At 45.6% G+C, this 15,718-nt stretch overlaps 2 protein-coding genes across 2 annotated transcripts; one reads left to right on the top strand and one right to left on the bottom strand.

Moving 5' to 3' along the window:
- Window positions 1–61: 61 nt before the first annotated feature.
- Window positions 62–11,801, bottom strand: LOC126997679 (HEAT repeat-containing protein 6-like). The gene is made up of 18 exons (XM_050858906.1): window positions 11,603–11,801; window positions 11,194–11,367; window positions 10,541–10,810; window positions 9,786–10,253; window positions 9,335–9,590; window positions 8,984–9,150; window positions 7,726–7,898; window positions 6,931–7,157; window positions 6,195–6,430; window positions 5,538–5,663; window positions 4,872–5,121; window positions 4,276–4,406; window positions 3,876–3,954; window positions 3,550–3,686; window positions 2,770–3,053; window positions 2,313–2,643; window positions 1,411–1,626; window positions 62–413 (listed from the first exon to the last, which is right to left on the bottom strand). The coding sequence occupies exons 2-18, from the start codon at window positions 11,353–11,355 to the stop codon at window positions 150–152; spliced, it is 3,777 nt and encodes a 1,258-aa protein (XP_050714863.1). The 5' UTR covers window positions 11,356–11,367; window positions 11,603–11,801; the 3' UTR covers window positions 62–149.
- Window positions 11,802–12,203: 402 nt separating this feature from the next.
- On the top strand, window positions 12,204–14,463 carry LOC126997677 (probable ribosome biogenesis protein RLP24). The gene is made up of 4 exons (XM_050858905.1): window positions 12,204–12,332; window positions 12,802–12,988; window positions 13,506–13,663; window positions 14,112–14,463. Exons 1-4 carry the CDS (start codon window positions 12,252–12,254, stop codon window positions 14,367–14,369), a joined length of 684 nt encoding a protein of 227 aa, XP_050714862.1. The 5' UTR covers window positions 12,204–12,251; the 3' UTR covers window positions 14,370–14,463.
- Window positions 14,464–15,718: the final 1,255 nt, after the last annotated feature.

Here is a 15,718-nt window from a genome sequence, read left to right as displayed (position 1 = left end):
TCAAACCATCACCAGGCTTATAAAACTACCCATGGAAACACCCACAACTCCTAGGAGAGCCTTATGAAACATGGGTGTGTGAGCCCTGAAATGCTGGTAAATCTAAAGTTGTTACAGTCATCCCCATTTACCCTAACCATTAAGACCCATCAAGTGGTGTTAGAAGGGGATGTGAGGCTCTCCAGAATCAGAAGAGCCTGTTGCTGGGACTCGGTCAGGGCGTCACACCCCAGTAGCTCCTCCACGCAGTGCTGAGCCTGGAGAGCATGGCCTGAGCGTTCTGGGGGCAGGGAGAGGTAGGCCTTCTGCATGAGGGGGCTGGCCACGTCCTGGTGCATATGCAGGAGCTCGCTGAGGACCCCAGCGTCAGTGAGGGTGAGGAGGGAACACAGCTGCCAAATGCCCTGCGAGATCTGGGAGGCAGCAGAGACCAGGGAAGGATTGTGTTACTGCTTTACTTCACCTACTCCTACTACCACTACCACTACTAATACTACTACTACTACAACTACTTTTTATTTTATAGGGCATGAAGCAAAAGCAGGAACAAAAAGGCCCATTAGATGCCACTCCAACATAGGAAAATAGAAGGAAAGGCCACTATCACCACTACTACTATTACCACTACTGTGTTAGCAAGGAAAATGGTGTTACTGTGAATGAGGCCGAGATGCTAATAATGAAAAAATGACGGTAGCTGACCAGGTAGACTAAAAAGCAAGCTGGTGATGCACTGCTTGCCTAATAAAACTGTACTGTAAATAAACAAACCATTGACTGACTCCTTGTATAAAGTTATATCCTAAGTTTCCTTCAGATGCAGTGAATAAACTCAAATTTACAGGTTATAGATGACACTCAGTTCCCCTCTCCTTGTAAAATTGTCATGTGAACCTAAAAACACCAAATTCAGAGGGGGCAAATACAGATGACAGTTGGTTCCCCTGCAGTGGAAATGAGTTAATAAGAGGTGCATGTGGTGTGTCAGGATGGGATGGAGAAAGTAATGAAAGTGTGTATGAGCGGTTTGGTATGGGTGTGACAGCGAAAGGAGTGGAGTGTGGAGTGGGTGAAGTGTGGTGCGCTGAGATGGTTTGGACACGTGATGAGAATGGGGGAGAACTAATTCGTGAAGGGAGTGTATGAGGGAGGGGGTGTGAGGGGAAGACCACCTGTGAAATGGACCAATAGGGTGAGTATTGGCACAAGAGAGTTGGGAGCAGCAGGATTGAGTGTGCTGAGAGGGAGTGCCAGAACAGAGAGAGATGGAGACGCTTCTGCCGCAAGGGAGCAGGGTGTCGGAGATATAGGTAGATTCCCCTCTCCTTCCCAATTCTCATGTGGACCTAGAACCACCAACTTCAGAGGGACCAGATACACATAAGAGGGGAATAGTGTTTTTTGACGTACCTGGTTGATGAGCTCGTCCCTGTGCCTTATCTCCTGGAAGTCCACTATGTTCTGTGCATTGTCCAGGCCACGCAGCAGCGCCCGCCACACACTCAAGTACTCGGTCCCATACGCCTCCCTTGCACCAACACTACAGAGCGCACTGCAAGCCTGGATCCTCACTTTGTAGTTCTTGAAGCTCTCCACCAGGGACCCAAGAGTGCTGAAAACCTGGCCCTGGAAGAAAAAGGGAGAGTTTGAGGCATATGGTAAAGGTGATCATGGCCTTAGTGCTGATCTCTGTCACACTGGAGGGAGAGGAGAGGAGGAATGGAGCAGGGGACTCATAAATTTAGCCAGAGAGGAGGGAGAGGAGAGTAAAATAAAAGATGAAGCTTGGGGCATACACTAAAGCTGCTCATGGCCTTAGTGCTCATCTCTGTCACACTGGAAGGAGAGGAGAGGATGAACGGAGCAGGGAACTCATAAATTTAGCTAGAAAAGTAAGCAAGTTTAAAGAACGAAGAGGGAGAGGATAGTAAAGTAAAAGATGAAGTTTTGGGCATACACTAAAGATGCTCATGGCCTTAGTGCTCATCTCTGTCACACTGGAAGGAGAGGAGAGGATGAATGGAGCAGGGGACTCGTAAATTTGACTGAAAATGAAAGCGAACTAAAAGAAAAGAGAGGAAAGGATGAATGGAACACAGGAACTTATAAATCAGACTCAAGCAACAAGGCACATATAATTACTGCTAGGACACACACACACACACACACACACAAGGAAATTGAGAAGTGACAAGAGGGAGACGGAAAGATTGACTGCTCCCTTATTCTGGTTACTGTTTCTGGAGCAGTGCCTAGCTGTCTCCCTTGCTGGAAAAAAAGTAAAATAAATAAATAAAATAAAAATAACATACCTTCATAGGGGCGATGGCAACCGAGAAGTTCCCACTCGCCATAATGTTCCCAAGCGCATGGCAAGCATTCCACCGCGTCTTCATGTTGTTCCCGGTGCTGGCACAGGTCACGAGGGTGCTCACGGTTCGCGCCACCAGCGGAGCAAGTGTCGGGAGCTCCACCTGTCGGGGCCGCAGGAAGCTGGCCACGTTGCCGATGCAGCGAACACCATGCGGCCTAATCTTGTCCTTGTCCTGACACGCCCGCAGCCCCACCTCCAGCAGCCGCTCCAGCATTGCCTCAGACAACACCTCGCTCCTTGTGTTATGCTCGTTGCCCACCCAGGTGTCTCTGCAGGGATTTTAAGTGACGTAAAATTGGAACAGCCTGGACAGAGTTCTCAGCTAAAAGTATCCATAAGTTTGAAGAAATGTTGGAATAATATACATGAAGGGTTACCAACACACACACACACACCTGTACTGTTCAAAGACGGAGGACACGTTGGATAGCGCCCACGAAGCTAATAGCCGATCCCTGTTGACATTAGCATCTCTCTGGGTCAGGAGGTCACAGGTAGCCTCCACGGTGGCCCTCAGCAGAGCCAAGCCTCCCGGACTGGCCACCACCCCGGGGAAGCCCACCAGGATGGCCATGGCCCGCACCCCAGCCAGTCGCAGCTCTGTCTCGGGGTGAACAACAAGCCAGTGGATGGTGGAGGTGACACGGCCTGCCCACACCTCACCCAGGCTGTCAAATACCTGCAGAGGATTAGTAGTAGTAGTAGTATAAGAGGCAAAGCAACTCCATATGGGAAAATAGGGATGCTAAACTAGAAGGCAAAGAAGAAGAAAAAGAAGGCAAGCAGGTAGTGAGGGAGGATGTGATGATAACAGCTAAAAACATCAGTAAATTCAGAGTAGTGGAGATGGAACAGTCTGGATAAGGAGGTCATATCCGCTAGAAAATATATATATACGAGTTTAACGTAAAGTTGGAACAGTCTGAATAGAGATAATTATAACTAAAGACACCTATGAATTTAAAGGTACATTGAAATAGACTAGAGATGTAAAGCAGCTAAATAAACATCCATAAACTTGAAGTAAAATTAGGTAAAAGTAGATATGGAGACTAGATAACATGGTCTTCGCTTAAATACTGTATACCAATTCACACACATACATACACCTACACCCATGAGCTCAGGTCCTATATACTACAAATAGGTAAATAGACACACACACACACACACACCTCCGGGTTGAAGTGAGAGAGCACCGTCGCAACTGCCACCATCTGTTTGAGGAAGCCTTCGGAGCTGTCTGACCCACTCGCCGCCTCCCCCCTCTCCCTCCAGTTGTTGGCCTGCTCACGCCTCTCACTCGCAAGACCTGCAAATCAAGAATGATATCCAGTATTTTCACAACAACTATTTCCAAAGGCCACAGAAGGGATTAGTCAGGTTCCCGTGAGTGTCTTTTCACATTGTAATTTCAGGACTCAAGGTTGGATGCTACTGAGCTGTTTCCTCTACTATAAAAAAAAGGAGTTGCCAGGTATGTGTGGTGGTGGGGCCCAACCTTTGCCAGCCGAGGTCTTCACTGTAGCATCTGTGGTGTGTCCCGAGGCAGCCTGAGTGAGGAGGACTTGCAGGGGACCCTACGGAGGAAGGAAGATATTGTTACTTATGGAGAATATTATTAAATGTGTTTTGTGCACCGTTGCTAGATTATCGTCCTTAGAGCCACATATTTACCGGTTTCTGGCCCATAACTGTTGCCAAGAAGCACCAATAATTAACCATTTAAACAATAACCATATATGAATGCAGTTACTTGGGTGATGAAAGCAGTTTTGGGGTTGTAAATCAGCAAACATAAGAGACAGAGTATGACAGTCTGGCAACATTGGTTCTGTGTAAGATGAAAAAAGAAAAAAGGTTCTGCTGTGGGCATGAGAGAGTAAAGTAAAGATACCCACCTGTAGTGCCCAGAGCCAGAGCTGCTGCGCCTGGGTGAGGGTGAGGCTGGACTCTGTTTTCTTCTCCAAGTCATTCTTCACAGCCCCCAGCAGGCAGCCCAGCAGGGTGTACGTGTGTTCCACCACGGCCCCTGCCAACACAACCAATGCCTAATTTACACTGTCATGAACACAACCACCAACCAGTACAACACAACCAACACAACCCAAAATTGACCTCTCTATACTTTTGTCTGTTGTGGGAGCAGTGAGTAGTGGGCTTTTTATTTTATTTACACTCTTTTAGTTGCCCTTGAGCCGTCTCCTTTGTTGTAAAAAAAAAAAAAATAATAATAATAATAATAATAATAGTAATAATAAAAAAATAAATACAACCACCACCTTGCTTGACCTGCCATAACCTTTACAGACCTAGATGGTGATTCCTAAGCTTATATTTTCACCTACATTTAATCCCTTGGGTAATTCCATTCAAGTCCAGTTAATCTTTTGAGGCAATTCCATTCATCTATGCTTATTCTTTTAGTTCATTCCATTCATGTATCTTTAGTCTTTTGGGTGATACCATTCCTCTATCTTTAATTATTATGATTTACCTGGATCTGGGGAGCTGAAGTTTGTGTCCCCGCCATCCCCCATCTCCCCTAGCCTCCTCTGCTGGTGGGCGCTAGGCTTGGCAGAGGTGTGACTGGGGTGCATGGGTGGCAGAGGTGGTGGTGGCGATGGCTCCCAGGCAGCCTCACTACACACAGTGATGACGCGCTGGATCAGAGGCAGGCTGGGCAGGATGAGGCTCAGGTGCTCACTCACTAAGGCACTCAGCACCTTCAGGGACTGCAACTGGACCTGTGAGGGAGTGTGAGAGGCACTGATCAAGGTTCTGCTTACCTCTGGCACTCGAGAAAACTTATGAGGCATTTATGCATTTATTTACTAACCCCTTGACTATGGATTTCCTAAAGAAGACATCACCAAGCTACAGGAGAGGAACAAAAGTGGCTGCTACAATTCAGTGAAGAAAAATGTAAAGTCCTGTACCTTGGGAGGCGATATTCAGCACACCAATACCACATGGGAAACACTGCACTATCCACCACAGAGGCAGAGAAAGACCTAGGAGTGTACGGTACCAGGCTATCAGTGAAGGCCAAATCCATGCCAATCACAGCAGACGGGTTAAGAGCAAAAGAACGAAAAACAGCACTGAGAAAGCCCACTAGTCACTGCTCTGACAAAAGAAAAATGAGTCTGCTTCCTCTCACCTGGATGTAAATGCCCCGCACAGCCTCATGGTCAAAGGCAAGGAGGGAGTCCACACAGCGTCCCACCAGCCACGACACCATGCTCCTCCCTTCACCCGGTTTGCCCTCCTCCTCCCCCTCACTCAGCTGCAACAGGGGAAAGACATGAGTGATTGTGACCATGATATTGCAATGAAGAGTGTTACAATAAGGAGAGGTAGAGACATGTAGTTACAGCTCTATATATATTCCTAGTCTTCTTATATCCTCCTCCTCCTCCTCCTCACTCAGCTGCAAAGGGGGGAAGAAATGAGTGATTGTGACCATGGTACTGAAATGAGGTGTGTTACAATAAGTTCTAAGTCTTGAGAGAGGTTGAGGCATGGAATTAACAGGTTTATATACATTCCGATAGTCTTCTAATATCCTCCTCCTCCTTCTAACTTAGATATTAGTAGGGAAAGCTGTGAGAGGGTGTGACTGTGGCTGTGAGGTTGAAACAAAGAGTACTACAAGAAATGGATATTCATAGGAGGGGTTAAGGCATGCAGTTAACAGCTTTATATACCTTCCTATAGTTTTCTTATATTCTCTTCTCTTTCCTTAACATAGCCAACCTTTTACCATGGACGTTTTATCTCCAAGTAATCTCACACAAACTAAAAAACAAGATCATACCAGATTCATCTTCTCCATTTCACTCTTCAAGTTTGCATCCCCTTCCTCCACCTCCTCCTCTTCCTCTTCCTCCCCTGGCACCTCCTCGTCCATGGAGGGTGGGGGCTGCACGGCTGGGGGGGCTGCAAGGGTGGGGGTCTGGTAGCGGAGCAGAAGGTCTCTCAGCTCCTCCACCTGTGGCTTGATCATGAGCACGCTGACCATCACGGAGAAGGCGTTGGCCCGCACCACAGCCTCTGCAGGGAGAAAAAAGTGGTGGGTTGTGTGGTTCTTCTTCGTATTATTATTATTATCATTATAGGAGATGGATCAAGTAGAGAATGAGGAATGCAGACACTATATGAAACTTCTCTTGAACTCTCCTCTTTAGCCTTACCAAGAACCTAATCAACCTAAACTAACCTAATCCAACACCCAGAAGGAAACTAACAGACCCTTGACACATGTATTCCAAGTCTCTTATAATGCTTCCTGGTAAAGTCTACTACCCAGAAACTCCTCTTGGATCCTCCTCTTCAGCCTTAGTGAGTACATAAAGAAGAAAACTAACCTAATTTAACACTGAGAAGGAAACTAACAGACCCTTGACACATGTATTCCAAGTCTCTTATAATGCTTCCTGGTATAATCTACTACCCAGAAACTCCTCTAGAACACTCCTCTTCAGCCTTAGTGAGTACCTAAAGAAGAAAACTAACCTAATCCAACACCGAGAAGAAAACTAATGAACCCTCACCTTTGTAGCGCATGAAGTACTTAACGTGGGTCACCAGCTTGCTCAGAAGGCCCGGCTGGAGCTTGGAGTAGTTCACGTTCTCCACCAGAAGCTCGATAGTCTTGAGGGTGCGCACCAGGGCACTCGGGTACTTTTCCGAGAGCAGGGCGAGAGCCAGGCAGCGGTGGAGTTCCCTCAGGCTCACCCCCAACTGGTGCCCAAGGGTGGTGTAGGAAGTCTTGCCCTCACTGCAACATGATAAAAGAAAAATTGATGTTACATGATAAAGTTTCACACCCTCCAATATCCTTCTTATTCTGTTTGAGGATAAGTAATCTACTCTGTCTTCTGCCTGATGCTCATCCAATCCCATCAATGACAAGTCTTCCTGTATACACCTTCTCCACGTTTTCCTAGGTCTACCAACTGGTCTCCTTCCTTCTTTCTCCAATCTCTCCAAAACTCCCAGCACTGTATCCTCCCCTGCTCTATTTACATGTCCAAAACCATCGGAGTCTTTTCCTTCTGAGCACTGTTTCCAGGTCTAAGGGCCCAAGTGCTAAATTTTATTATGTCATGTAAAACATAAACTAAAAACAATGTCACTGTTATATCATTGATAAGAATGAGTTCAGTCTTTGGGGGTGAAAAGTGACCAAGAAACAAAATATTTTGGCGAGCGGGAAAACTGCCTGGAGCTGACCAGAGCAGGGATTCCACAAACAGGCACAGAAAACTAATTGAAACTTAACAGTGTGCAAGAGGGTTAACTTACTAAATAGAAATAGGAAAAATCATTATTGTACACCAGCCCACCTTTCCACGGCCAGGGTGAGCACCTTGGAGGAGTCTAGCAGGAAGGTGTTGATGACCTGGAGAGCCGCCATGCGCACGGACAGCGACGGGTCCCTCAGCACACAGGTCATGAGCGAGGGGTTCTGGCACATGAGGGGCGGCCAGTAGCTGAACTTGTGCTGCTTGCCAACTTTCTGTTCACAAAATAAAGTGATATAATACGATTAGGAAGGAAATAAATAATAAGTAAGTAAATAAATGAGTAAATAGCTTCCTAATATACAGAGGGTTTACACCATGCACTTTATCATTAGCCAAATTATAGATAAAACCTAAGAAAATCAAACGTTCTCCTTAAGTTAGTTCAAGAAGCAATAATAGGTAAATAAATAAATGAAAAGTAAATAGCTTCCTTATACATAGGGTTTACACCATGTATTTTATCATTAGTCGAATTATAGATGAAAAACTTAAGAAGCATTCGACAAAGTTAGAGTCCGTTCCCTCACACAACAGTACCTTGCACTCCTTATTGCCAGCAGGGGAGGGAAACACATGCCTTGGGTTACATTTTGCACAGGGAGAACAAAGGAAGGTCATGATTTAAAGAAACATCTACAAAGACACTACCTATATAACTTACTCCCTACAACATGAATTACATCCATATGTTGCATTAAGATTAATTAAGACAAGAATCAATAAGAAATCTATTATCATGCTCTATTTCATCTTACCATACAGTACTATACATGCCACATCATTGCCCACATACCCTGAACACCATATTTTTTTTAGGATAACATTCATTCCTATGCCAGTCACCCATTCAGTATATCCCATTTCAAAATTTGTCATATCTGGCATGAATTGTGTATATATATATTGTAGGTAATTTTAGCTTTAATATGGTCATCTACCTATAGTTCTCATAAACCCTGAAAGTCATTTGATTCTCTCTATCTGTATATTCCATTTCAAAACTTATTATTTCTTGCTTAAATCTTATACATACTGCAGGAAAGTATTTTTTTTTAGTTTTAATGTGGAATTCTTTCTATATACAATTTTCATAAACCATGGAAGTCATTTGATTCTCTTACAATAGCAGCAAAGGTACTTTCATCACACACACACACACATGCACACAATACATGCTCAGGCTTGGCTCAGTCCCAGTATACTACAAATAGGTTAATATATTTAGGGTACCACAGTCATTCTTCATCATGCATCCTTGTATCTCAACCCCTGTAAGACCACTATGCTGCATACTCACATCAATGACAGCGTTGATGGCTTGCAGGGAGCACTGTCGCACCCTAGCCATCAGACCAGACTCCTTCTCCCCTCCGCCCTCGAAGTCAGAGAAGTCAGTCTCAGAGCCGCTGACCTGAGGCTCTGCTGGGCTGCTGGTGCTGCCCTGAGCCTCCTCCCCTTCAGAACCTGCAAGGAGACACACATTATCTAATTACCATTGTTTTTTTAGAGTAAAAGGAAGCACCTCCAGGGTAACAAAAGCAATGGGAAGCAACTTGAGGGTAAATTCTCACACACAAACTTCTACACGTGCAAAAAAATCCAAGTCACTGCTACAAAATTCCAATCCACTTTCTTTTTCGATCCTTACCTGATGGTAGTGGGGACACCCTCTTCTGGCTCTCGGTCTCGGTCTTCCCTCGGCCCTTCGTCCACTCTGGCTTGAGGGAGATGTTGGCGAGGGCGGTTGCAGGGGGTGCACCACGTAAACCTAACCCCATACCTCCGGCTGAGCCACCCCCCAGAGATGCCACGGCTGCCACACCCCTGCTGCAGTCTGCCGTGGTGCAAGAGGGCTGGGCACGCTTCCTCCTCAGTCTCTTACGGCGGTTGCGATTGGTGTAGTTCTGCGGCGAAATGCAATGAGTTTAGTTAAGGGTGTAAGAGATATGGGTAGATAGATTAGTTAGGTAAGTTTAAATCCAAAAGTTAACACCAATGCACCTGTTTTTAACTCATTAGGTATTATTTTTGTTCCCCTCCCACCTATTACAAGTATATTACAGCCTATTATACTTCCCTTACTCCCTTACTTCTCTTACCCTGCTAGATGAGTCACTGTCTTGGGTTGAGGAGAGGGACAGTTCCAGTGGTGGCGTTGGGCACGGGTCCACAAGGTCACCATGCGAGTACCCGGGCAGGCCATAGAAGGCAAAGGGGCGACAGGCTGTGATGATGATGTTCCCAAGGACCTGCCCGGGAGCACACACCACCAGGTTATAGAGCACACTAAGGGAGGAAGCCACTAGGTGCAGGTAGAGTCGATGCGAGCACTGGGCACCGCTGGGAGGGTCTCGCTGGACCACCATGATCACTATCCTCTGTATGCTAGACACCGCCTCCGCAGGGAAGATCTCCTCGCCTCGCTGCCGTGCCTCCGTGACCACCTCCGGCCCAACATAGGTCAGTAGGTGGAGACACTGCATGGCCAGTGCTTTGTTGTGCCATGCAGGGTTGGATTCTAGGATGTGAGGTAGGCACCCGTGACTCCCAGCCAGATTCAAGTACACCTGGAATAACAAAGAGGTAAGAACTAAACAAGAGCAAAGAAATAAGAAACAGCTTAGAGAGAAATAAGTTAGAAGAGAAAATGAGGATGAAACAAAGGAGAAAATAAGCTATAGAAGATACGAACACACACACACATCCCTGTTTAAGTCACCTCCTTACCCAATCACACATTTTTGAGAATACACACACACACACACACACACACACACACACACACACACATAAATCACCCATCTCAACACAACACAGTAACAAACACAGGAACTTTTGTCATGTCCTAACTCACCTCTTCGCCAAGATCTGATGTATTCCTCAGGGCGGCAGCCAGGGCACGCAGCAGCTGGTGAACATTATCAGGCTGGCTCCCTTCCCCTCCTTGCTCCCTCAGGGCCTTTCCGAGCCAGATGACCACCCGGACTAAGGTAGCACTCGGTAGGTGGGTAGCGAGGGGACAGCGCAGTAAGGAGACCAAGAGGAGGGCTGTCTGTCGCACCAGGCCACTTTGAGGTGTGACGATGTTGTGGGTAACACATTTCTCGACCACGCTCTGAATTTGCTGCAAGGGAATATAAGGTTTGAGACGGTAGAATGAGGAAAAAAATACCTTGATCTCTACACTGGGACTATGTGTTACCAGGCTACTAGTGAAGGCCAAATCCCTGACAGTCACAGTGGACGGTTTAACCCTTAGATTATGGCTATCGTATATATAAGTGCGCTACCACACGCCCCACCTGTACGGGGATCATATATATAATCATCACACTCTATGCTCCCTACGTTTCAAATATACCGCATGAAACAGTGAAATACTAAAAAAAAACAATAGTTCTAGTCACACAAGATGCCCTCAAGTGCCCTTCCTCTTCAGTGTCAACCCAGTAAATATCTCTCTCATGACAGTCTGTAATATTTCACATGAGGATTATTATCACCCACCCTATGGTCCTGCAGCAGCCTGGGCCGGGCACAACACTGGCTCAGTCCTGTCAGGGTGGTGGCAAGGGCGGCTTCCTCCTCACTCCCTATGGCTGGTGGTGCCCGAACCCTAAGCAGCTCTGACACCAGCTCGCCCCAACGCTGCTGCCACGCCTCAGACATCCCGACGAGCCTCTGAAAGGGAAATATAAGGGTGAGAAAGTTGAATGGCCGAGACATTGACCAGCTACAACTTTTTTTTTTTTTTTTTTTTTTAAGTCGCGGGCTATTGCACCGTTAGGCTTTTTCACTGGTGGCGCAGGCGAGTGTTTATAGTGGCGCCATTTTGCCCAACTGATACCCTTTTTGGCCCTTGGAAACAGCTGATATGAGCGGCGGAACCGTCTGAAAATATTGTTATCTTCCTTACACGACTGCTGCAGCTTCTTCCTCCTCTTCTGCTTCAGTGTTTTTAGTGTGTAGGAGGGTGAGTGAAACGACGCGCCTCCTGACGTATGCTCTCCATCGGTAAGTTAGTGAGGGTGTGGCTAATCCCGAGGTCTGTCAGGGCGGCACGTGGTTTTGTTGTGGTAGTCAGGGAGGGCGCTTGATCTTGATGTCACAGCCACAGATTGGGAGGGCGCTTGATCTTGATGTCACATCCTCACAGGTGACCTTGGGATTTCTTCTTTTTCTTCTCCTTTTGACCTTTTCTGCTTTATTTGTGTCGCTTATTAGATCCTCCTTCTCAAAACTTTTATACTTCACACCATGCACTTAGTTACTTCACAGTGCACACTTATACACTTCACCCTGAACTGATGTGTTTTTTTGCTCTTTTCATTCTCTGACTTTGCTTTTCTGTGTCCTTTTGTTAGTTTCCACTATTACACTTTTCACTCCACTTACATTGCTCGGTTCTTTTTCCCAACAACACGCAAAGAAAATATTTGCGATAGGCATTAAAAACTGCATGAGAATGGGGTGACAGGAAGGCCTGACTCTCCAACGGGTCACCTGTACAGCAAGAGCAAGAGCAAGAGAGGGGCCCCGTAACACGGCCGCGTGGAGGAGGCGCCATGAGGATCGAGCGGTGCTATTTCTGCTCCAGCAAGGTCTACCCCGGCCACGGCCTACAGTTCGTGCGGAATGACTCCAAGGTGAGGCATGGGCGGGCATATAACGGGGCGGGAGACAGCCTTTGAGGTGATGGCTGGGGAGGCATGGGGTGGTTGGGGCATTGGGGCGAATCCATGTGCTATTATTATTGCCATTATTATAGACTATTAAGTAGATATCGTGGATTTAGAGGTTTGTAGATCATGTTGGGGGCATATTTTTTATCGGTGAGGTATAGGTATATGCTTATAGGCAATGGGGGTCTGTTCTGAACATCATTTCATTTAACATCCGTACATTATTATTTATTATTAAGTATATCTATAATTTCTATCATTTCCATGGGTAGTTTTGTGACCCTCGTGGTAGTCTGACCCTTCTTCTGTACCTTGAACTTATAGAACCGTTGATGAGAAACAGATTAACCTTCTTTTTGGCCTTGGGATATAGCTGGTGTGAGAGGCGGCAGCGTCTCAGAGTACCGACTTAGAATGTTTCATCCCGTTGCAGGTCTTCAAGTTCTGCCGGCCGCGCTGCCACAAGAGTTTCAAGAGGAAGCGCAACCCCAGGAGTGTGCGCTGGACCAAGTCGTTCCGGAAGGCGGCGGGGAAGGAGCTCACAGTGGACCCTTCCTTTGAGTTTGAGAAGCGCCGCAATGTTCCCAACAAGTACAACCGGGAGCTGTGGCACAAGACCAGTGAGTGTGGCGGAGGGCCTAGTGTTAGTAATAATCGTATACCTGGTGGTGGTGAACAGGGGCAAGGCTGCGGGTGAACTAATACCCGCCATATGATGGTTCGGTACACGATTTTTCGCTCTTTTGATTGCCATGTTCTAAGTACTTTTGCTTTTACTATCGGTCTGTAATCATCAGTATAGAAATATTAAGAGTTATGAGTGATTTAGGTCCAGACAATTCTTCATTGCTAAAACATTATTACTGAACCAGGAAATACGTAAGTTCAAGGTACTCAGCCTAATAAGTAATATTCTGCATGAAGTTTATAGCAATACAGAATCATAACATAACTTTTCAATGCCTAAACTTCATTGCCAACCCAGTAAATGTCTCTCATGTCAGTCAGTAATATTTCGCATGAGGATTACACCCATACAATTCTTAGATACTGTACATTTCATTCTTGGGTTTAATTTTGATATTGGGTCCAGTCTTTGCTATTGTCCAGCCTAACCCCGTCCCTCCTCACCCACAGTGGCGGCCATGAAGCGCGTGGCTGAGATCAAGACCAAGCGCGAGGGCAAGTTTGTCATGGACCGCCTCCTCAAGAGCCAGGAGCACCAACGCGTCCATGACATCGTTGAGGTCCGCAAGGGCATGAGTCTAATACGCTCACCGGCCGCTGGACTTAAGGTGAGTAACATTGACTTATCTTTTTTACGTCAAGGGAACTGGTTAGATTTTTTTAATGTGTGTGTGTGTGTGTGTGTAGGGGTCAGTTCAAGGGTGCATTATAAGGAAATACTTCAAAAGAAACACACTAAATGAAAGGAGGATCTACTGTATATATCCCCATTGTACATTTTGGGGACTGGCAGAACTTTCAATTAGTGTCCAGAAGTTAGCTTGGGCATGTCATAAGGAAATCCATAAAGAGAAATGCACTAATGGAAGGAGGATCTACTGTATACATATGCCCATTGTGCTAAGTGTAGATTTTGGGGACTGGTGGAACTCTCATTTAGTGTCCAGAAGTTAGCTCATGGGCATGTCATAAGGAAATCCATGAAGAGAACTGCACTAAATGGAAGGAGGGTCCACTATATCCTGTTGTACTAACTGGAGATTTTCAATTACACAGAGGAAGAAGCTGATGGACGAGGAGGAGATGGAGCTGGAAGAGGAGGTCAAGCAGAGGGTGGCCGCTGGTACCTCGGGCAAGCAGGTGGAGAAGAAGCGGAAGATTGTGGAGGAGGTGCCCATGTCCGACGACGAGGAGTTGAAGATAGAAGAGGATAGTGACAGTGACAATGAGGCGGATAATAGTGACGAAGATGATGATGATAGTGATGCTGTAGGAGGTGAGAATGATGATAGTGATGATGATGATGACAAGTGAATGGTGTATGAATGTATATAAATGTTGAATGTTATATGTGGTGTGTGTATAAGGTTGAAACAAATTGGAAGGAAATAATAAAGTATGAATGAGATTATTGACTTTGCACTATCCTAAAAAGGTAAAGAAACAGTACTAGTATATAAGGAGAGGACATTAGCAAGAAAAGGTGATTTATAGAAGAAGATAAATGGTAGTATACGAGAAGTGATGATTTGATAACGTGAAAAACCATACTTTGAAATAATTATTCATATCCTCTTCCTCCTCCTTATATTTTTCTTGTTATTACTGTAGTTGTTGTGACTTAATTTTGTTAACATGAAAAAATAAACTTAACTAAACATACTTAACTACAGCACATAAGGGTCAAGTACCACTGGCTACATACATTAAAGATCCAACCCCATAATTCATGCGCTAGTAAGGAATTTAAGAGGGTAGACAAGCATGCTGGTAGGTGAAACAAAACAGCCTCGAGGAGTGTATGATTTTTTTATAAAAATATCCCCCACAATATAACTCTAACTATAAAAATAATCTCTGCCCAGACTTAACACAGCCCCTCACTACCTCAACCCACATATCCCTTCAGCATAACTCTTGGCCCATAGACATATTCTTCAACATTGCACTCTCCAAGCACACATTTGACAAGGCTTTCATAGGAGTTTCAGGCATTTCCAGAGATACCTTTATGACCCTGGTGGTAGTTTGACCCTTCTTCTCGACCACAAACATGAAAAAACGCTCATGAAAACCCTATTAATCTTTTTGGCCTTTGGTAATAGTGGACATGAGAGGTGGAAGCATCTGAGAACACTGACCTCCTTAGACATTATACATTTTTTGCAGCACTCAACACATTCAGGACTGGCACTTACCACCTACTACTTACTGCTAAACACAACTACATACACTATAATACATTTGTTTCTACACCTGTCAACAAGCATGCAATAGTATACTCGCTTCAAAGGTGTTGGTGGGATTGGGGGGGGGGGGTAATAAATTCCAAGGCACATATTTGACAAGGCTTTCGTAGGAGTTTTGGGCATTTCAAGAGGTACTTTTACGACCCTGGTGGTAGTTTGATCGTTCTCCTGTGCCTTGAATCTAAAGAAGCACTCATTGGAACCTGCTTGACCTCCTTCTCTGCCTTTGGAAATAGAGAGTTCGCCTACCCCATCACATGAAGAGAGCAACAACTTCAAGAACACAGGGGCTGAAGTCTCAAGTTTTCGCCCATTCTCTGATCTATCATTCTAGACTGTAAAAAGATCAAGAGACAGCCAATCAAGAGTGTCCTATACCTACCTCAGCACGCAGTAACAAGAACACAAACTGAA

The sequence above is a fragment of the Eriocheir sinensis genome, chromosome 12, assembly GCF_024679095.1.
Source record: "Eriocheir sinensis breed Jianghai 21 chromosome 12, ASM2467909v1, whole genome shotgun sequence".
Taxonomy (NCBI): domain Eukaryota; kingdom Metazoa; phylum Arthropoda; class Malacostraca; order Decapoda; family Varunidae; genus Eriocheir; species Eriocheir sinensis.
This window is presented reverse-complemented; position numbering and strand designations above follow the sequence as displayed.

Bases quoted from the DNA above. Each gene is read 5' to 3' on its own strand.
- LOC126997677 (XM_050858905.1), top strand. From the start codon at position 12,252: ATGAGGATCGAGCGGTGCTATTTCTGCTCCAGCAAGGTCTACCCCGGC. The intron at 12,333-12,801 runs GTGAGGCATGGG...ATCCCGTTGCAG, and splicing joins TCGTGCGGAATGACTCCAAG to GTCTTCAAGTTCTGCCGGCC. The intron at 12,989-13,505 runs GTGAGTGTGGCG...CCTCACCCACAG, and splicing joins GGAGCTGTGGCACAAGACCA to TGGCGGCCATGAAGCGCGTG.
- LOC126997679 (XM_050858906.1), bottom strand. From the start codon at position 11,355: ATGTCTGAGGCGTGGCAGCAGCGTTGGGGCGAGCTGGTGTCAGAGCTG. The intron at 10,811-11,193 runs GTGGGTGATAAT...ATTCCCTTGCAG, and splicing joins GGCTGCTGCAGGACCATAGG to CAAATTCAGAGCGTGGTCGA. The intron at 1,627-2,312 runs GTATGTTATTTT...TTTTTCTTCCAG, and splicing joins TTGCCATCGCCCCTATGAAG to GGCCAGGTTTTCAGCACTCT.